This window comes from Homalodisca vitripennis, chromosome 3, assembly GCF_021130785.1.
Source record: "Homalodisca vitripennis isolate AUS2020 chromosome 3, UT_GWSS_2.1, whole genome shotgun sequence".
Lineage (NCBI taxonomy): Eukaryota > Metazoa > Arthropoda > Insecta > Hemiptera > Cicadellidae > Homalodisca > Homalodisca vitripennis.
Genome location: NC_060209.1, coordinates 140,102,288 through 140,126,144, shown reverse-complemented (window position 1 = coordinate 140,126,144; position 23,857 = coordinate 140,102,288). Strand labels below are relative to the sequence as shown.

The 23,857-nt window shown below is 33.3% G+C and overlaps 1 protein-coding gene across 1 annotated transcript; it reads left to right on the top strand.

Annotated features, from left to right (window-relative positions):
* The first annotated feature begins 9,969 nt into the window (after window positions 1–9,969).
* LOC124357588 (glycine-rich cell wall structural protein 1.8-like) lies at window positions 9,970–20,842 on the top strand. The gene is made up of 3 exons (XM_046809508.1): window positions 9,970–10,093; window positions 18,249–19,159; window positions 19,422–20,842. Exons 1-3 carry the CDS (start codon window positions 9,989–9,991, stop codon window positions 20,335–20,337), a joined length of 1,932 nt encoding a protein of 643 aa, XP_046665464.1. The 5' UTR covers window positions 9,970–9,988; the 3' UTR covers window positions 20,338–20,842.
* Window positions 20,843–23,857: the final 3,015 nt, after the last annotated feature.

Sequence of the window (23,857 nt, the reverse complement as noted above, 5' to 3'; positions counted from 1 at the left end):
GCTTATTATATATCAGCATTATACAGCATATCAGCATGTATATAATACATCAGCAACGAGTTCAAACCATTTAAATTACTCCGGATTTTTCTTAATTAACAAAGATTTAGAATATGTAAATACAGGGTATTTAAAATTAGTTGCCTGTGATATGGTGAGTGACATATTTACGGTAGATGAAGTAATATAAACGGAGGGATCGGGTACTTACGTAATTTAACGACCCATTCTGTCCATAACTACAATTTGGAGAAACAAGTAAGCGCAGTGAGCCCGTAACCATAGCAAGTGAAACCACAACGCAATAATTCAGACACTGTAAGCATATTTGAATGACAGAAAATTGTGGAGGTGACATCACGTCCTTTTTTGGCATACTGATAAGGTATAACAGAAATTTCCAGAAAATTAAATAAATATTACTTTTCCAGTATTTAGCAAGAAATTGCGTGCGTAAAAGCTGGTTATATATAACCAGATCTGAAATTGTTTTACAAGATACAAAGAAAAAAATATATATATGTATATATACGATTATACTATTATATTTATATTAATTTTATAGGTAAAACCATTTAAAATACTTGCCCCGCTGGAACTCGAACCAGTATGTTTCACTTGCCCGGTGACATACATATCATATACGTACTATATTGCCTGTCTCTAGTCTATCAAACGAAGTAATGCCTAGTATGGAGTCTGCTACAATTAAATATTTGTTTAATATAATTGAAAAATACTTTGAATTATTGTAGAACGGAGTTTCATCAAAATAAGATATTCACCTTAAAGCTACACCTATTTTGGTTTTACAGGTGCATGGCTTCTGTTGTTGAAAATCCACCTTCAAAATAACGGTGTATACCATCGCCTACCCAGTCAGGCTCGATTGGTTGTGGCTGATTGATTAGGAGTAGCAGATATTTTTAATAAATTATGCCACTTTCATGCAGTTAAATGTGTTAATACAATCAGACAATCAAAAGAATTTCTAATTTTCTAAATTATTTAAAATTTTAAAAACTTATTCAGTGAACTCATCGTCGCAACATTACTTAGTTACAATAATCTACTTAACCATAATATTGCAGGTACTTGGTGTGTTGTTCCGCAACTGTCTTTGATTTTCCACTGAAGCACGGCCATCAGCATACTGCACTAGTTTTCCAAGTAGTCGTGATTACCCTATGTCTTTGACAGACTAACAATAGACGGGACTAAGAATGAAGCCTTGAGGTACTCCCATAGATTTTGATTGGGTTTTGAAAACTTTACAATCTGAAACGCGATACATCCCAAAGAGCTTGGATGGAAAATGATAACCCGTTACCGCTGCTGGCTATCATATTGTTGTGCCAATTATCTGTTAAAGCATATATATACTTCTAATCAACATAGCTATTGGATTCCAATATAATCTCTAATATAATCGTGTAATACAATTAGTTGACCTCATTGTGTAATAATTTTGTGGTCTTCTTTTCCTTTTCATTACTGTCCTGAGAACTTGCCCTTCAGCTACTTGAACTAATGATGTATTTAGCTCCAGTTCACCTTCCTCTTAGTGCAGTGTTTGGAATCTGATGCTGCAACAGACGACTCCGGGGATATGGAGTCATCTTTGTCTAAAGGGATCCAATAGTGTGGGTTTCGAAGCAGCTCACAATGAACTCTTTACACCGTTTCGACATCAGAGACACCTAGACTACAAATTATAGTATAATCTAGGTAAAGAGGTGTTATCATCGTGTGCACAATTGAGTGCACTACGGTGTTAAAGACACGATCCCTAACACTGTGGGGCAACCCAGTTTTCTCCATATTTGTAGCTATGGTAGAATGGTTGATTCAGTGTGAATGTTTTAATCGTTTGTTGATTAATGCTTCGGTTGTAGGGCAAATCTTGACAATTTATGTTATTTATATTACATTATTTCATATTTATCATCGCTTTTACTTACTTATACTTTATTTATCTTACTTAAATACTTATACTTTTCCTTCAGTTCAATCGCAAGTCTACTATGTCTATATGTATAGTATTACGCATTAAAGTCAAATATGTTTAAAATCTCAAACTTGTCGTAATTCGAGAGCAACTCTCTTTTGGAAAAAGCTTAAAATTAAATCTAATGAGTTGAGAAAGCAAAATACGCGGAATGTCTCACGACTGTCGATAGTTTTTCATAACTTACTCGAACTTTATGTAATAAAAGTCAAGTACAAAATGTAAAAACTACAAAACATGATTATGGGAGAAATTTATGTAATAAAAGTCAAGTAAAAAATGTAAAAACTACAAAACATGATTATGGGAGAAAAATTGACCATCGTTAGAACATGTAACTTAGGCTGAGTACTTTCTTTCTTTAGGTGGAGAAAGTTTGTACATGTTATCATTAAGAATACAAGAAAAATTAGAGTTCTCCAAACATGTTAACAGTACACCTAACAAATTATATATTTATATATATATATATATAATATATATATAATTTGTTAGGTGTACTGTTAACATGTATGGAAAACTCTAATGTTTCTTGTATTCTTAATGATAACATGTACATATATATATATACAAGTTGATGAGCAGTTTCAATATATATATATATTGAAATTGCTCATCAACTTGTTTTAAAATCAAAATTTCCTTTAGGTTTAAACATTCGTTAATTTCTAAATTTATATTTTTACTCTTTGGTATTTCTGATGAAACATCAGCTGTGAGGTACTTTTCCCCTGTTTATTATTCTATTTCAGTTCTTTTTCTTGTTTATATTTAGTTAGTTTAATTATGTAATTCTGTAAATATGTATACACTATTCATTGTTATCTGAAGAAGTGTGCTAAAGCCATACGAAAATTCATAAAGAGTTTACCAATATTTGGTTTTTTTATTTTTGCATGAAGGGAATACATATATACATACATACATATAATATATATATAAATATATATATATATATATATATATATGTTTATATATATATATATACACTTTATATACTTTAAAAAATGTTAACGGTAATTAAAAATGCTTGTTTAGAACCAATGATCAAAACCAGGACTAAGAGGAATTGTATTATCTTCAATAGCAGAATAAAAAAAAAATAATAAATCACACTTAAGAATAAAGGAAATTATTAGTATACTCTAAACATAGAGTATATATAGTAAATTTCAATTGACAGGAACGTTCATTGTCAGCGAATGAATAGACCCGGAATGGGATATGGGATGTGCTACATGATTATCTTGACCTCGATTCATACAATGATATATCAACAACCAAAATTCAGGAGCCATAGTCGCACTAACCACTTCCTTGTCGACCAGTCAATGAAACTTACTTTGTATTGTGTCCTGAGTTTGAATGTGAATTGCAACATAAGTACGTATTCTGCATAGATATTATATTAAATCAATTCGAATGTCTCCCTTGTGATGCTGCAGCTGCATATAATTTTCTACAGGCAAAGCTTTACTTCACTTTCACATATGTTTTTTTATATGTTGACAAAAAAATTAATGCTGAGTTTAGAAAACATATTTATCACTGGAGGAACTGGACAAATTTAACTTCTGTATGTCTGTATGTCCGTACGAAAACGGACTCACCTTCAGTTTGGAAATTTTACATGAACATTCATTTCTATATCGCCAATACTCCACAATGTTGCATATCATTCCATAGGCTTTGGCTGGGCTTTAAGCACATATTTAAAAATTGGTTTATGATTTCATGGTTTATAATGGCAACTAAATATTAGTATCTTAAACAAATGCATTACAGTCGTGCACGATTTAACGTGTAAAACGTTATGCTTAGATAAAAATGAAAAAAATTGGGTAGAAATTTAATGTTAAAAATATCAGTGAAAAAAAACTTGTATTTCATTGCCCCCTTTCGTTGTAGTGCCTCCATAGTTCACCGAAACTTATATTATTTGAACACTGCCATGAAACCTAACTTAAGGAACAAAAATTGTAGTACATCATATCGGTATCGAGAAAGATTTAATCTAAATAAACCTTAGTTTCATATAAAACTTCATTTATAAGTAGATAACCATAAAGTTAATTTTACATGTAAGATAATGTTATGTTAAACTCTAAATGTTTGTAATTAATGTTGTTTCTATTTCTTAGTAAAAAATATATTTGGTAAGCTACAAAGACGCTAGTAAAATGTTACCATAATATGAGTTATATTTTCTTGCCGAATAAGATATATTTTGTTTTTAAATTTAAATTGTTTATAGAAATAGTCTTAACCCCTGCAAAAGACCTTTTCGGCCATTGGTCTAAAGTGCGACTGTCACCATTTCTTGCATGGAGGAGTTTTATCTAAGACTGTACGACATATTTACAAATATAACTAATTAATTAATCACTAATTCATTTAACTTAATGGTTTAATGAAGAGGATCATGACCTAATAGTTCAGCCAACCTCTTTACTAAGAGGTTCCGATCATATGCAAAATACCAAACAATTTTAAATCTTTTACGGTTTAAAGATTGCTAAAAAAATTGAATAAATAATTATTGTATATTGAAAAATAATACCAGAATATTCGATAACTAGATAGAGCTGGATGGTGCACTTGTATCTGCAACTGGTATCTTTTGACTTACAGTTGTTCGCAATTAAGAAAGAACTTAACGCCTGATTGAATTGAACCGTTCATAAGTTAGTAACCAGTTAACAGTTATCTTTTAACTGCAATCCCCTTCTCACAACCAGTTCTTTCGAAACCAGAAATTTCAATTACCATTATTTTAGTTAAAGATCTGATGTTAACATTATTTCATCGATATAAATGCAATACTTATTTCATTTTTGTTACATGAAATATTATGCAAGCGAAAATGATTTAAAATTTGTAGAATAAGGATTTTTTTATAAAACGAATTTAATATGTTGGATTATTTTAAGTATTTGCTTCATAACTTCAGTCATAGTGTCTTGGACTATTCCCACTGAACATTAATAAATTAACTACCAAACGGTTCAGTTTATATGTGAGGATCCATAGCGCAGGAGCCGAGTCACTTGTATTATTGTATATAAGTAAAAACTCGATTTTATTGAAATAGATAGACTAAATGTACAGAGATATAGAATTAAACTAAAATTGTTTTCACATATCGTATTTTTTAGCTTTACACATTTAAAATCCATAACTAATAGATCGAGTATGAAAATCACCACTTTAAGGATCTGAGAAAATTTTGCTATATAATATTATTAACCATTCCGAAATTCTAACATTTCAACCCCCACCAAAATTATCATGGCTAACGATCGATTTATTGTTAATCGGATCGGAAAATTGTCTTTACCAATTTCAAGGAAATCCAAAGCGAGGACCTATACGGTGATAATTGGCTCCTAGAATACCATAGAATATCCTAAAACAGTCAGATCGTGTAAGCTGCGGTAGTGAGAACCTGTTTCAGTAGTATATAGTTTTTAAGTCCCTTTAATATTTGAGACTTTCCATGGAATGTTTGATTATTGGTAGCCTAAGTTTCGTCACATAAAATGTCCTACATAAGCTCGTTTGTTTCAATAATTTGTTCAGTATTGTGTGGAAGTGTTTCAAACACTACAGAAATTATAATATTTCGCGTACCTGATTAAATACTGTTGTGATTTAACCAATCCCACCATAGCTACGTTAGGTGTAAACATTTCTTTTGCTCCATCGTGCTTAGGGTTTGTGTTTAAAACATCGTAATGCACTCAATTGTGCACCTGATGAGACAGTGAAAATACCTCTTCACCTAGATTATACCACATTTTGAAGTCTAGTTGTCTCTGATGTCAAAACGACGTAAAGACTCATTTTGAGCTGCTTCATTACCGACGTATTTTGGATCTCTTCAGACAACCATGACCCCAGATTCCAAGAGTCAAGTCTGTAACCGTGACAGATTGTAGATGCTGCACTAAAAGGAAGGTGAACTGGAGCTACAATCAACATTCACATTGTGATATGAGTGAAACTCTGCATTTAAATTAATTGTTGTGTGCTGTGATTTTTCTATTAATTCAAATACAATTTCTGGTGCTACGTCCTTGTATATTTGTTGTAACATTTCATCTAGGTTATTTTAAAATGTACATAAAGAATTCAATCTGTCATAATTGATGAATATTTATACTTATATATGAAATTACTTTATTACCTTATACGCAAGAAATTAAATATTCACAAACAAAAAATGTTCTTATGTTTCAACAAATTTCTTCTTACATTTTTTAAAAGTTGTAATTGCTCAATGTGTAGAAGATATCTATATGTCCCACATAATTATATTATAATACTAACTATTTAAAAGGAGGCAAACCATCAGCAGTATATAAGTTATCCTTAAAAACCGATAATGAAGCTTCGAATTAGGTTTTCAAAATGACAATCACTTATGAAATAGGCATTTTCTTCTGACTGTGCTTGAAATGTACTAAAATTGGTTATTTATAGTTTTGAATTTAAATTAAGTTTAAGTTAAGGTATATATAATCAGTACAGATATACGATGTACGTTTAAGGGAATGAAATTGTTTAATTTGTAATTTGTAATTTAAAAGTAATGTACAATTACGGCCCTAAAAATTTTCAAATCTAAATACCAATACCTAATTCACCTTATTGGATTCAAAACAACAAACTCTACCAATTTAATTCAGAAAGGGAGAACTAAACTAAAAGAACGCTGGTTCAACATCATAAACGGAAAAGATTTTAAGATCTTTCATTGAAGTACAATATTTCAAAAACATATTGGCCAGCTGATGACAGTCTATTTTGTTAGACCCAAGCAAGTTTTTATTGAAAGAACAAACTTTTTCTTGTGAATGTTGAATTTAGCCCCAGTCTACCTTCCTCTAAGTGCAGTATCTGGAATTTGAAGCTGTCACAAAGTTGAGGCCTGGAATCTGGAGTCATGTTCGCCTAAAGAAAAATGATGGTGAAATCGTTTCGAAATCAGAGACAATAAGTCCAAAAAATATATAAATATAGTGTAATATAGGTGATGAGGCCATGTCTCATTAAAGGTTCAAGCTCGATGGAACAACCGAGTTTTCTACACTTATCGTAGATATAAGGAGATGGATTTAATCCTTTTAAATGTTCAGTTCAGCTTCAATTTACCTTTCAATTAGTTCAGTGTCTGGAATCTAACGTTGCCACAGACATTACTCCTAGAATATGTTCGTCTGAAGAGAAATGATCTAAAGAGTTCGTTATGAGGCCCCTCGTCGCCAACTGTTTTTGTATCTTTTCAGGCGAACGCCACTCCATATTCCAGAAGCTAATTATGTGACAGCGTCAAATTCCAGACCCTCCAATAAGAGGGAGGTGACCTGGAGCTAAATTCAGTATTTAAATTGAATCCATGCCTGCCACAATAGCTACGTTACGCGAAGGAAATTTTATGTTATTATAATATATTCACAAAATGAATATTTATATTTTACTCAACTTTGGCTTTTACTTCTCAAAGTCTTTAGTGATAAAGTGGTGAAATTTAAAACAAATAAACACAATATATTAAAAGATTAATGGGATATAAAACTGTATATGAAACTTAAAACGTAAAATGTGTATGAATTGAGTCCTAAATCAAGTCCTGTCTTATAATTCCTAATTCCTAAAATATTTTATGTGGTTTTCCAATATATAAGGATGCGAATATTTTATTTATATTGTACATTACTTGAACGTTTAGTTTTAAAAAGCGATAAAAGCAGAACGTCTAATAACGACATCCGTACTTTTAATCAGCTTCATATCTAGCCATGAGCTATATTGAAAACTATACTAATAAGACCAGCTGATTTCAAAAAAGTAAACACTGTGGTTAAAGGCAAGAGACTGCAAGTTCCAAGCTCAGCTATGTTTAGAGTGCACACCATTACGCAAAACATTCCCTGTCTTTACAGGTGTAGACAGGAAAACCACCATTTTAAACATTCAAAGCTGCGAATAAAAGCAGTTACTTCCGGTGCAACGTGAAACGTTACTGTGCGGTTTAATTCAAGCAATTTACTTGCTTAATAATTTATACTACAGTGTATTCCAGATAAAATACTTCGCTCAGGTCACATGTTTTCATTTATATATTTATAAAATAATTACATGAATATAATGAATATATTTAATTGTAAGGCTAAATTTATATTTATTTTCGCGTATCAGATTAATAAATTTCCCAAAATGAAGAACAAAACCATTATTACGGGTTCTTTTCATAAAAACAATTCCATGATAATCAACCACAATAAATACTCATTTGCTATTATTTATCACATTTGAAACCTGGAGCATATGTCAGAGTGAAAATACATCTTTAAGTTATGAATTGAAAGCATTATAAACACTAATAAAAAGCTTAATTTAAACTAATCCATGTAAATACTTCTGTTTAGAAGATATTGTTTACCACATTTTAACAGGTTTGTTTTTATTGTTAATGTTATTAAGCATTGTTTGCAATAAAGGTAGACTACATGTTGAGTTTAGTGTATACGTAACCCTAAAATCAAAATATGTTTTTTATTTGTAAATATGATTTATAATATAATTTAAGTCGTACTTCTTCTATAGTTATATTTAAATTTGAAGAAACCTACAATTACATATAAGGAAAGTAAAATATTTTTAATTGAACCTTTTAGTCCGTGAGTTTTAAGTCTATGGTAGACACGAGGATAGTTTATAGTTCGTACCTAGTTTCGCTATTTAGTAAAGAAATAAAATATGTGGAGCAGAACAGTTCGCAGTTAATTACAACATATAAACCATTTTCAGCGCATGTTTGTGCATGAATAGCACAGTGAAAAAGAGCCTTAACTGTATACAGTTTAGCATAATAAATCGAATTAATATTTAAGACATACTTTCTAATTTTATGTGTTATACTTATACGTATAATTTTGGAACTGATTTTATTAGTGTGCAAGAAATGAAACAAAAATACATTTATTTATTTCTATACCTTTAAGTAATTACTACAATGTAAGGATGTGCAATGTTTTTTTAGAATTTTTAATCAGCATATGGTTTAGTCAAGGGTCATATTGCAAGAACAAAATTGATAAAATGTGCTGAGTATTTCAAACAGATAAATACTACCGTTAGAAGAAGAAGACTGCAATCTCCACGTGTTTTAGACGCACATCATGCATAAAGAACATTAATGTATTGGATATGATAGTAAGCTGTGTCAAATAATATCCAAATTATATTACTGGTTACTTTTGACTTCACGTGAATTTGTTTACGATTTTAAATCAAGATTTACTCAAACTTTAAATCTGAAAGTAGGCTAAAATTTACATTATGAGATGATAAATAAATGTGATGTAATCAAAGTGAGATATATTTGTGAAATATAAGGTTACTTAAAATATTACTAGGTATAATTTATTATACTTTATACCGATAAGTGGTTATATTCAAGAAATCGATGTATAGCTTTATTTACATTAGGTAGTGTAAAACCCAATAAATTTGTTAAAACAAATTTTTTGAATGTCATTTTAAAGGTAATATATGCACAATTAAAAAGTGAATCATTGTAGATTTACTACGTGTAAAGACTATTCCAGCAAAGATTTAATGTACACAACCACGAATTGCTCTAGGCCACATGAAATAGCTTAAGAAATATTAAAGAACTAGAGTTAATTTCAAAACACGCAAGAGAAAAATTATTCAACAACAATTCATTTTACTTTGGTAGAGAAAGACGTCCAACAAGAAACACACTGACATTTGAGCGATGAGGAGGAAACTACGGTGAAGTCCGATCCGACACTGTAAAAACAAAGAAGTGACTGCACGATGTACGATCAGCTGACAGGCCTGGGGTAGGACACTGATGACGTCACGGGTGATCTGCATTGACTCTGCAGGCCATATGATTGGTGCCAGACTACTTGTGTGTATCTGTACCAGTGCAATTAGTGTTCGCGAATGGTGGGGAAAGGAAAGATGTTTCTGTATATAAGCGCGGCCTGTCAGGGACTTGCCACCTTCGCCTGTGATCTCATTGCTCGAGCCAACATGCACTGGAAGACGGTACGTACTATACTTTTCTTTTTAAAATGACAAATTTGTTTATCGTTTTTTATAAACAAACAACAATAAATATAATATTTGCTACTGTAAACTGCAATACAAAACAATTATTTCGCTGTGGATATAAAATTGAATAAATATAATTACACTATTAATTTAATATTTTAACAACAATTTTTTATTAATTTAACTTATTTTATTAATATAATAATTTCCTCAATAATTTTTACTGGATATAAATTTAACTGATATAAAAATACAAACTTATAAATCTCTTGTTATTTTACTTTATTTATCTATTTTAATTCGATTATTATTTATTCTAAAACAGATATAATAATTACTTACATTAGTTAGATACATGGCACGGTTTGTAAACATTCAATCAAAATAAAATGGTATTATATGATGAAATAAATTCAATGGTTTTGAAGTCAATATATTATACCACAGTAACCATTCTACTTCATACTGTATTTGAATTAAAATGTATTCTTGTCTTATAAAATAAGGTGCACTAAAGTTTTAAAATTTAGTGAATAGTTATTTCTAATTAAATAATTTATGTTTTTATAAAATACAGGAAGTAAAATGAGAAATACGAGGCTTGTTTTTTTGAATGCTGATGTTCAACCACATTTATTATTTTGGAATAAATTTTACCCCCAAAACTTAGAGAAACTTAAATGCAAAATTTAATATACAAATGGAATTGCTGATTTGACTAAAATAATAACAAATGAATTAAAACAATAATAATATGTAACACGTGTTTTAATAATTTACAGTTAATAGGATGTTTACAATTTCTTGAAAATGGAATTAAATTAAAGTTGAGTTTAACATGAACATTGGTGAACATTATTCACCAATAAATGTCCTCATTATAAAATATGTGATATACAATTAGTAAGAAAACACAGCTTTTTCTTATTGTAATATCTGTTTACTTCTGAACATATATCTTTGAGACGAATGTAAAACATGGTATGCCTTCCTTTATTTTTTTAACTTAAATTTTTTGTGACCTGAAAGTGTTTTAAATTTCATACTGTTACTCTATAACAAAATCGTGAATCCTTGCAGTTCTGAGAAAAAACCCTCCCCCCCCTTTCAATCGAATAGTAGCGATAATACGTTGGATTTGATCAGGTACAATGGCCTTCTGCCTTGCCTATACAGCTCAATGGCAAGTTCAAGGGCAAAGTGACTTTTCCTAAAAACAAGAACAAATACAATACGTACAACATACGGACAGTACTTATTATAATATGCACACATTTTAGGTATCAAATCATCAAAGAGCGCAAAAAGTGGGCACATAAAATTTGTAACACTTTTTAACCAGTTATACAAGTGATTCATAAATAACATCATTTGCCTATATATATAATCCATGATATGGTTACAATTCATTGTTTAACTGGCTAAAGACATCCTAAAATATATAACCATATTCCTATGTTGGTATATAAATGGTTTCCTAAATTACATTTATACGACCTATTACAATATTATATCCAGCATGAATGATTTTATTTCTATTATTTATTACTACCTAATCATAATAAATGTTGATGCAACATGCAACTACAACAAAAACTAAAACACAAAACATAATGCAACAGATTTTTGTACTAAACGAAATTCTAAATTTCCTTCCCTGCAAGGTCAGTTTACATGGAAGAAAAAAAGAATATCTAAAGGAATTTTCATTATGATGGTGTGGCGGTGGATGGTGTGAATTTTCATTATTTGTACTATCTGTACTGATTATAACGGGTATTGGGTAATAAAAACTGCTCCTTAATAGCTACGGACAAATAATTACTAAAAAGATTATTAAGAATTTTGGTTTCGCCCAACAAAATGTATGTCACTTACGAGATTTGGAATAACGCGATATACCACTGAAAGTGATCCTTGCACCGACAAAATTTTCATTTAAAGCACCTATGTTATCCTTGTTGTTGAAAATTGTTACGTAAAAAAACATCATTATGCCCCTTATTATAAAAATTAGAACAAAATATACGGATACTAAACGATGTTGTATGTAAACAACATAGAAAAGCAAGAAAGTCAAACGCGACTAGGGTTGCCCAGCGTTACAATTTTCTTAAACTTTGAGGGAGGGAGGGGTAGCGTGTTTGTCCGTTTACTAAGAAGTAAAACAACACATATTTTTGATTTTAAGATATGTGTCATTTGTTTATTACGTAATATAATATAACAATTAACTATAGTACATCTCTTTTAAACAGCAATGGCATTAGAATATTTAGATAATACATGAACCTATGAGATGAACTGACTGATTCAGGTAAAAATTCAATTTCCAACACTTAATTACACTGAAGAATTAATTCACGTACATGATAAAAATTAAAAAAAAACAATATTACGCTTACCAACAACTTTAAAATAATTACACTTAAAAATATCACAAAATTTACAAATACAATATTATGGATCAACATATAAACCATAACATGTTTTTCGCTAATTTTGTGTATATCTTTTAAAAGAGCCTAATATAAATTATATTTAGTACTACAATCATTAAAAAATGTACTATTCTATAGTGCAGAACGTTGGGTCTGTCTATTCCCTTACTATTTTTACAGAAAGTCAATAGAGAAAGGATTGGATCCTATAAATTGAAACAAATAGCATATTTATTTAAATCCTGTAATAACATATATAAATAAGTAATAAAGTAAAGTAATTCACAAACATACTTTTGACGATTCCTCAAGTGAGAAGTAGCTCAGCTGGGTTCCCTTCCCACTATTATAAGCAAGACCAGCGCACAACGTTGAGTGATGGTGGGTCAGTAGCAAATTTGCACATAACCATTGCTGGGATAATTTAAGGAAAATATGCCTGGCACAGAACAACCGCTCTATCAGCACACACTTTCTCATGTCAATTACACGTCCACGTCGTGAGAAGCGTGCACCGGTCTTACACTGGCATTTTACGCTTTAAGTGAATCCGAAATCACAACTAAGAAAATAGGTCGTGCCAGACTCTAGCTATAACTGCTGTTTATGCAACTCGGTCTTCATCACCGCAACATCCGCACTTCTTAGGAAGAGAATGTTGGGCTAGAAACTGCTTTTCTTGGAAAACAAGTTTAGGTGATTACTGTTAGTAAATCCTAATTTTCTCCCGGCCTTGCCAGCTTATTGCCTTCACAGTGTGTAGGTATACGACCTTCTCTGATGAAGAATTCCCACAGATTAATCACTAGATATCATCTACGGGTGGATTTTTAACTGCGCAAAGACTCATCATATGTTTTAAACATACATGTGTTATGGCTGTTTTAATATTGATGGTATATTCTGTAAATAAATGGAACGGAATGTTGTAGAGTTTTTTTTTGACAGGAGAAATGCTAATTTATTCTATTACAAACTTTCCAATGAGAATATATAACAGAGAGCAGTCCTTACAGCAGATATAAAAGCGAGGATGTTAAATCCACCATTGCGTCACAGACAACACCGCACAAAGAGAGGCACGCCGCGGTGCAGTGTTATGGCCGAGTAGCCAGCGGGTCCGGCCTGCCAGAGAGCTAGGCGTGCGGGGTCAAGCCCTCGTGGCTCGTTATAACCGGAGTTGGGTCATCACCTGGTCCACATTCCCGCCAAAACACAGCTGGGTCGGTATTGCGATCACCTGCTACAAATGGCTTTTCGTTCATGAGCTGAGTTGAACCACAAAATTGCTTTTGCAGATTGGAGCGAATTACTCAAATTTGCAATCCGTTTTGCGAACGACAAAGATTTATAGTGGACCATGCTTGTTTGCACATAACGTCCTCACTCAAATAATATTAAATTAACTTCAAAATAACTTAACTTAGTCACTTGGATTGCCGTTCTGAAACAGCCTTTAATGGTATGATTACCCCAGTGGTTGGCTCAAATTGCTATGATATTCGCCACAAAATGATCCTTGATGCAATGTCATCCTTTACAGTGTTTGCAACCGCAAATAGACGTGTTACTGACCTTTCCAAGTACTTCATCTCTTGACCGATTTACTTGCAATCTTGCACTATTGTAATGCTTTCTGTCTAACAGTTTCATAACAATCCTCGGTATAGACAATTGGAAGTTTAGGCTACCTATTCTCAACTAAAATTTGTGCTTTCCCTTTGCATATTTGTTTAATATTATTCAAAGGTATTATGCGGTTAACAAGTATCTTAAATATTATTACTGATAGTGAATAATTTAATACCGGTTAATTGTTTAATAGTACGGGACTTCTTACATGCAGCACATAACTGAAAATTATAAGTTATTAGTCTACAATCAAATACTATAGGAACAAATTTATCTAGAAATTAGTTTCATAAACGAAAAATGTTCATTCCCGAGGTTTTAAAAACTTATTTTTATATTTCATTCCCGACGCTTTAAAAAATATTTTTAATGCCTTGAAACTGATAGAACACTACTTTCTATATAGAATTCTCCCTAAGGGAGGATAGGATTGTATTTGTACATCATAAATGTTTAAGAAACACTAAATAAAATAACCATGTGCAGTAACTCCTGACAAGATATACATATCAAGCAGAGTTGGGATAATGCAAATCCACTTTGAGCTTCGAGAATATTCCGTGAATGATTGTCGAGCATGGACCTCTGATGCAAGGTAGGACCGTGTTGAGGTGAACCCTATAACTACCAACTGTTTCACATTTGGCGCTCCTCTCGACAGGTTGGCCAACCACGCGTCATCCTTGTAACCACTACAATTACCCCCCAGTGACGTCACCGAATCGGTTTAGTGTTAGCACTTTACTTCTCGTTATTGTAGGCAAACGGTCAAGTGTAATAATAACTTACGTCAGCGAGCGACGGGCTAGTAGGCGGATGTGTACTTTTTGTCTGATAGGTTCCAAGGTCAGTTTAAAGTTTTACTATCTTAGTAAACAAGTTGTGACAAGTCCTTACAAATATCCTCTTTGATGTTTGTTCTATTATAGCTCATATATTGAGAGTTTAGAGATTTAAACAAGAGTAAACCGTTCTAATACAAAGTAGCCCTAATAATCAGCCCTTTTTACTATCGTGCCACATTAAAACAGCTGTAAAATTGTCATAAACTCTTTACGGGCATATTAAGAAGTATGCCATGAGTTGATGTAAGTGAACTGGCGCCAGAAAGGCATTTCGCAATATACATCCTATACTTTCTACCAAAATATTGAAGGATTTTCATGAGAAAAAAATTAATAGTACTTTCAAAATCCAATATGGTACATGTAGTTATGATAAAGCTTTAAACCATCAGTCCATTTGTTTGCTAATCTGTTTGATCGGTGAGTTTTAATACCGGCAAGGTGATGCATAATCCATTGTTATTATTTTATAAAATTAATGTACACAAATTTATATTTTAAAACTTATTAAATACAATATCTGGCGATAAACTGTCATGCAAAAGAATGGCGTGATATCTTAGTGTCATAATAAAAAAATCAAGATAAGCTTAATGAAATTTAATTAAGAATACTATTGACAAAGAACTAATTTTAATTACTATTACAACAGTTAAATCTAAACTTTACAGATAGATTCGAGAATCATTTTGTAAATGAGCTATCTATTTCCATTACCATATCTCATACGGTCTTCATCATTGGCTGTATTATACTTTTTCTTATAAATTAAATTACGTGTTATTGGAAAACAAATAATATTTGCATAGGAATTTAATATTATAAAGAAAATATATACATTATTTTTTACATGACATATAACTTTTTTATTTCCTAACTCATACAATCACTATGCAACCATTCTAATTATTTCAAAATGACATTCCTCAAGCATGTACAATTTGGCTGTAATCCCTAGGATTGAATGTGAAAGATCCGATATTAAAATATACGAGTTACAGGTCGTAGGGTTGACAGGGAGGGCCAGTCGGGTCGGATTTAACTGAGGAGTATACGCAATCAGTAATGAGGGCAGCGAATTGCACCTTGCCGTTCCGTGAGAACCTTGCACAGCACGTCATACATGCGACTGCTTGCTTAACTATGGGATACTTAATTGTTATCTCTCGGATGTCATAGTGTGTGACGGACATTATAGATCTACCATTGTTAACGTAATTTGTACTTCATTCTTGGGTATGTGTTTAAGGCTTAGACCTCGTTAAAGAATTTACAACCAATGCCACATTTTACAACCTGACAACGGGTCAGTAAAACTGGTCAGGCTTCCATCATACTCTCAATAAATTATAAAAGGTTATAACCATCCACTGATGAAACAGTTCACTTGTACATAACAATTTGATAGTTCCTTTAACTAATTTTGCTTTCATTTCGTTTCAACAAATTGGCATTTGACGTAGCCATTGTTAACAACTGAACATCTTACAGATCAGAATTTGTTATATTTTTTGTATGGGTTATTTTTTTATTAATTAGTAATGAGCATTCCACGATTAGAGCTTATTCTGTCTTTCAGAATACATTACTCGTGAATCTATGTGCAAGACTCGTAATACGTGTTTAAAAACCGTCCAGGTGTTAACGATTTAGTTAAAACATGTTTGGTAGAGTCATTCGTGACCACAACTAGAGGTTGTAAAGGTCGGGGGTTACCACATTGTGTTATGGGGTGACGTGGGAATGAAACCCGATCGGTGATCTAATTCAATTGTTACATAAACCCAACATTTGGAAATAACAGATTTGCAGTGGATGAGACTCGATCACGTTTCGATGATGAATGTATCATACCGCAATATTGAACTCGAGACGGTGCCAATATCGCTTTACTCCCTGCCCTGGCCGCTATTAAAGAAAGGAACATTTATAACTTTTCAAACAAAAAAACATCACAAGGTTAAGCGTGAGGATAAACAAGGTCAAACAGGAGCGTAGTGATGACCCAGCCATTAAACAAAACATCTTCATAAACGAGGGTCTTTCTTGGTAATGATCAAAGTACCGACTCATTTATCGCCACTTAACGTTTATTGACTTGATCTTTTGTGTTATGTCCTTGAAAATTGAGAATCATTCTTACATACTAGTGTACGAGTTAATATTATATTCCACCCATTAATCGACAAGTTTGCTAACTGCTATCTTTGTTCAGTTGTTATAACTAATACGCAACAATCAGAATATTAATATTTTTACGAAAAAAAAAAAACTGAATATTAGAGTTACAGTGGTAGCCCCATTTAAATTTTGTTTAAATTCTTGGAACAAAACTTGAGCTTTCAAGTGGTGTTTGAAGTCACTTGAATGTAAACAATATTTTCAAACTTATATCTCTTATATCATAGGAATTCATATCTGCCTATGTTATTTATTTATTCACGTGCAAGGTTTTATATTTTTCTCCTTGGGTAAATAAAACTTATAACTTTCATAGCTCTTAATAGCTAATTATCACTTCAGTGTGCTTCCAATAGCATTGCCAACATAAAACGAAGAAATCAAATTTTGCGTGTCATCCAGACCCAAAACACTGGTATGGTTAGTCCGATACAATACACAGAACATTTTACATTCTATATTTTATGGTATTTTTAATGTGATATGTAATATCTTTAGAAGATTAATTTTTGTACGTTAAAATATTTAACAATACGTATAGTAACTCTTTCACTGCGTTCTATCCTTAGTGATGATAAGTACTCTAATAATATGAATGTTGAGTTTAGTTCATTTCTAATAAGACAGCAAGCGCATTAACGCGTCTTTCACAGTCAACGTTTTAACTATTGTACTCTCTATATGTATAACTCTCTATGTATAATACGTTTAGTTAAACCTTATATATATATATATATATATATATATAACCTTATTATTTATTTATATTTACTTATACATTATTTATAACCTTATTATTTATTTATATTTATATTATATTATTCTATATATATATATAAGATTAAACTCCAACCAAAACTCAAATTAACTGTTTACTTTATAAATTTGACTTATTTTGTGATAATAAAATTATTTCATAATTTCAATCCTTCCAGATGTTTAGATATTTCCTTCAATATATTACAGTGTTTCAGGTAAAGTAAAAAACGCTTAATTAAAATTAGTACGTAAATATAAATATATATGTTGATGTAATTTGAAATTCTTCAGGCGGTGGTCGTCTTATTAGCCGGAGTGGCTACAGCCGCTCGTCTTGACAACACATACCTGCCTCCAGCGGGTGCAGCGTACTCCGGTGGTACCGGTGGTAGTGGAGGGATCGCTGCACCTTTTGGGGGATCTGGAGGAGCCGGAGGATATGGTGGTGCTGGAGCTAAAGGAGGCGCTGGTGGATACGGTGGGGCAGGCGGTGCTGGTGGATACGGTGGTGCCGGAGCAGCTGGAGGCCGCGGCGGATATGGAGGAGCTGGAGGTGCCGGAGCAGGCGGATATGGTGGAGCTGCAGGTGCCGGAGCTGGCGGATATGGTGGTGCCGGAGGTGCAGGCGGCGCAGGAGCCGGTGGTTATGGAGGAGCTGCAGGAGGAGCAGGAGGAAGAGGTGGATACGGTGGAGCAGGAGGTGCAGGAGCCGGTGGTTATGGTGGAGCTGGAGCTGGTGGTGCCGGAGCCTACGGAGGTGCTGGTGGAGCCGGCGGACGTGGAGGATATGGTGGAGCTAGTGGAGCCGGAGCAGGTGGATACGGAGGCGCTGGAGCTGGTGGAGCTGGAGGATACGGAGGTGCTGGAGCTGGTGGAGCCGGGGGATACGGAGGTTCTGGAGCTGGAGGTGCCGGAGGATTTAAGGGTGCTGGAGCTGGAGGAGCAGGAGGATATGGTGGAGCCGGATCTGGAGCTGGAGGCTATGGCGGCGCTGGTGGAGCCGGAGGACGTGGAGGTTATGGTGGAGCCGGAGGTGCTGGAGCTGGTGGTTATGGAGGTGGTGCCGGAGCCGGAGCTGGAGGTTATGGAGGTGCCGGAGGTGCTGGTGGTTATGGAGGCGCTGGTGGTGCTTCTGGACCCATCATTCCCATCATCTCATACGAAAACAATCCCAATCTTGGAGATGGCTCTTACTCTTGGAGGTAAGTGAAGCTAAGCGGCTATAAAGTATAGTATAAGTATTTCGTATTTACATTTTTGTAAGTTTAAGTCTATATTAAGTTTATTTATGCTTTTTAAACTTTTGTAACTAGATTCCAATTATCAATTATGAGATAATATTCGTTGTAAAGAATATTTGATTAATGTAATACACTTTTAAATGACAATACAGCTATAAAACTTTTAAAACAAAAGTAATACATTTGAACAGTTTCGTATAATATATCATTAACTTTGTTTCAGCTATGAATCTGGTAATGGAATCAAGGCTCAAGAGGAAGGATATTTGAAACCTAGTGCCCCTGAAGGTCCTGGAGAGGCTGCTCAAGGATCATTTTCTTACACCGCACCTGATGGCCAGCAGATATCTCTGTACTACACGGCTGATGAGAACGGGTTCATCCCCCAAGGAGCCCATTTGCCAACTCCTCCCCCTATTCCTCAAGAAATTCTCGAAGCTCTCCAGAAGAACGCTGCAGATGAAGCTGCTGGAATCTATGACGATGGCAGCTACCAGGGTGGTGGTGCTGGTGGAGCTGGAGGCTATGGAGGAGCTGGTGGTGCAGGAGGTTACGGAGGTGCTGGAGCTGGTGGTGCTGGAGGTTATAAGGGAGCTGGAGCTGGAGGCTATGGAGGCGCAGGAGCTGGTGGTGCTGGAGGATATGGAGGCGCTGGAGCTGGTGGTGCTGGTGGCTATGGAGGTGCCGGAGCAGGTGGAGCTGGTGGCTATGGAGGCGCTGGAGCAGGAGGTTACAAGGGAGCTGGAGCAGGTGGTGCCGGAGGATATGGAGGAGCTGGAGCTGGTGGTGCTGGAGGCTATGGAGGTGCCGGAGCTGGTGGAGCTGGAGGCGCTGGAGGTTATGGAGGCGCAGGAGCTGGTGGATACAAGGGTGCTGGAGCTGGTGGTGCTGGAGGCTATGGTGGTGCCGGAGCTGGTGGCGCTGGAGCTGGTGGCGCCGGAGGTTACGGAGGCACTGGAGCTGGAGGTTATGGAGGCGCCGGAGCTGGTGGTGCTGGAGCCGGAGGATATGGCGGTTCCGCTGCTGGTGGTTATGGAAGTAAAGGAGGTTTCGCTGGCGCCGGTGGTGCTGGTGGTGCCGGTGGTGGTTATCAACAAGGAGGTTCGTCTGGATACTCGTATCCTAAGCCCGGTAAATAAGGAAATCGGCTCTTTAGTTACGGGAATTGCATTTACTATTGCAATACAAGTAAAACGCTTAGTATAACATACGTTACCGTCAGCAGTCAACCAAAAGGTTCTCAACGTCAGTATTACTATTTTTTAAGATTAAGTTAATATTAAGCTTCTCTTTTTTAACTTGAATATCTTCAATTAAAGAATTTGTACTAGCCACTTTGAGTTTATATCTACAGTATAGAATAATGTAAGTGACGGTTAGATTTCAATAATTTTCTTTTAAAAGTTTCTAGTGTTAACGCCTGAGTTTTGTACAATCTGATATGTTTTTCTTAAATTACTTTCTACTTTGGGCCATATATTTACACTCAGTGCCAAGCTCCTCTATTGTGATATGTAAATTGTAACACCAGGTGTTCAATACTTAAGGCGTTTTTACGGATATCGACTGTATATAAGTTATTATATAAGTGTATATATGTAATGAATTATTATTGATTTAATAAATGTTTTGTATGAAATAAAATAGAGTTGAATATTGAAACCCCTATCAATAAACTAGTTTTAGAACAACGAAGTATAAATTCGTATTTATACTGCATTGTATAAATACGAGGTATTTTTTCATGAGGCATAATCCATATTCTCGTGCCTCATGAATTACTCTATTACTTAATTTCCTTCCCAGTGTTGAAATTAAAATAAAGTTTTAACAAGTTTCTTAGACTACATAAACATTTTTAAAGAATGTTCAATATAAATTTACTTACATTTCCTTCCTTTTTGTAACTGTGCTAATATACTCTTTTCAGTGATATGGCATATTGTTTAGAATTCATAGGATATTCCATTAAATTTATAGTTCTTAGTTTACTGAAACTAAACATTAAAATGAAAGGTTAATCCTTTAATGGTGTATATAAACATTGATAAACAAATATCTGGTATTCTCTGTGTGACTATTTGGTAAGGTTGCTTTACCACTTTTCCATCATATACTCGTATTCCTTGACAACAGTTTTATATTGAAACTATACATTAAATATATAATTAGAATATTTCAGCATAAATAAATACAATACAAACGTTATCAAATTAGCCAGCTATAGACATACTTTTTGTAGGCATCGTTGAATATACAAGTATTTTTCCAGTAACAAGGGATAATATTACAATTGTTGAATTGCTTGAATTTTAAATAATTTAACCTAAGGAACTGCGAGTATATTAGCTTATTGTACGGTACTAAAATAGATGGCATATTGACATATGAATGTACTCAATTTGTTTACAATTTGATATTTCAGAATTTGTTTAATCTGAAATATCTTTGATGCCATCAGCTATCCATAATTTAATGGAAAAATTTCATTTTTATTCTATATTTTTTCCTTTTTATCCCACAATCAATAGAGTTCTTCTTGGATTAACAAGAAAATGTATACATTTCAAGTGTATTGGACTTTCTCAATTAACAATTTAATATTTTCTTTCCTTCAGATTCGTTTTTAAGGTTGTTGCTGGTAAAATGGCAATAAAAGCCACAATATGAATTGTTTATGGTGGACATTTTTAGTTCCTACCTCTAAATTTAAAACTACAAAATGAACTCTCATATATCATATGCAATAATTTAACGCATTTTTAGTTTGTGTAATTAATGTCATAGTTACGTCGTCCATTAGATATTATGGGTAATAAATAGTTCTATTCAGTACACAACTATCCAGTATTATCCTCTAGACACCTTTTTAAAACCATACTAGCATGTAAATGAAATTATAAATTTTTAACCAATACCGATCCATTCAAGTCTGATCAGAAACATTTTTCTATACACCCAGGACTTCTCTATGTTATAAATTCACAGAAGCCAAAAGGTTATTTTCCTTATGTAAGGTATTATATTAAATTATTATATCAACTATAACTAGTTTATTATAACGTGGATTATAGAATGAACACGGAAAATAGAAGTGGTATTTTCAACAACATGATGGAGGCTTCGTTTTCAGTCAACAAAAAGAAATATTTTTTTATATTAATTTAGTATTTGTTATTATTTATTAACAGTTTTAATACTGATGAACTATCACAGAAATAATAAAAATGCATCTAAAATTCTGGAAATTAAAAATGAAATAGAATGTCAATTATTCAATGGGTAAACCTAAAATGTAGTACAAACTAAGGCTAGATTATGCACTCTGATATGTATCGGCATGTCAGTGCTCCTTCCTGTTTATGAGCCTCTAACATAAACATTGTTTCTTCAAGTGCACCAACCTCATAGATCATAGTCAATTAAACGTACATTATACCATTCTTGTAGCAGTACATCGAAAGGAGGGGAGTAATTAATGAACACATAATAAATTATGGTTTAGTTTAATTGTATAGTTGTCAATGATTCTTCAGGTGCTGGGGTTCACCAATATATTCATACAGTGCTGGGAAAATCAAACGTTTGAAATTCCAAAAATCCATGTAGCTGTAAAGTTGTACTAAAGCACTTTGGAAAATGTGGGTAACTTTGATCAGTACAAAGATCGATATTCAGCTGTACTTTTAGAGTGATTGGAGCTAATTTGATACATGTTTTAATAAGCGATTTTTCTATCGTATCCTAATCTCCTGACGTGCTATAAAGGAATATCTGATCACGTATAGATATTCACATCCAAACCCACCTCAAATACTTTAATAAGAGCTTTTTTGATCGTGTCCTAATCTCCTGTAGTCCTATGAATAAAACGTTTGATCATGTATCGATCTTCACATCAAAACCCACCTCAAATGCTTTAATAAGCTTTTTTGATCGATCCCTAATCTCCTGACGTGCTATGAAGGCAACGTCTGATGACGTATGCATAATGTGCGTCACTTGGATCATGTGCTACATTTCGGAAAGTAGATGGTGGAGTGGAACACTTACTGACATTTAAATGAAGAAGATTATGAATTAATTGGTCCAAATGTAAATGTTACAAATATTATTATTGTGTATACTCAAATATACATTTACAGAGCTAGGAAGAACTGATACTAAGGTTTATAAAACAGAAACGGCTGTGCTTCAGCTGTAACTTTATAGAGGTACACTATATAGCTATGCTCTCTACTGGGAGAGACACAAGTGACAAGTCAACAGTACAAATTAAAGCAAGCTCTCCTATTAATACATTTTAATCAAACTCACCCCATCACTATTTTGAGAATTAAAACCGAATTAAAAATATCTTATCAAATACAGGTGATGTGATTGATCACATATATGTCTGCCAAGTCACAAGCTTCCAGGTTTGGTACAGTGAGATGGAATGTTCTTCCAGTAGTTCAAGTTCAAAAATCTTTATTCAGTATTCACGAGCATATCCCATGCACTAATACATTTTACCAGGCAGAATAATTATATTTTTATTTATGCTCTCTAATAACAACAGTTTCCATTTTTACATATTAATTTATTAAATTATGTCATTATACCTTTACAACCAAATTTATAGGTAAATGTATGGATGAATAAACATTACATATATTA

Bases quoted from the DNA above. Each gene is read 5' to 3' on its own strand.
- LOC124357588 (XM_046809508.1), top strand. From the start codon at position 9,989: ATGGTGGGGAAAGGAAAGATGTTTCTGTATATAAGCGCGGCCTGTCAG. The intron at 10,094-18,248 runs GTACGTACTATA...GAAATTCTTCAG, and splicing joins CCAACATGCACTGGAAGACG to GCGGTGGTCGTCTTATTAGC. The intron at 19,160-19,421 runs GTAAGTGAAGCT...ACTTTGTTTCAG, and splicing joins GATGGCTCTTACTCTTGGAG to CTATGAATCTGGTAATGGAA.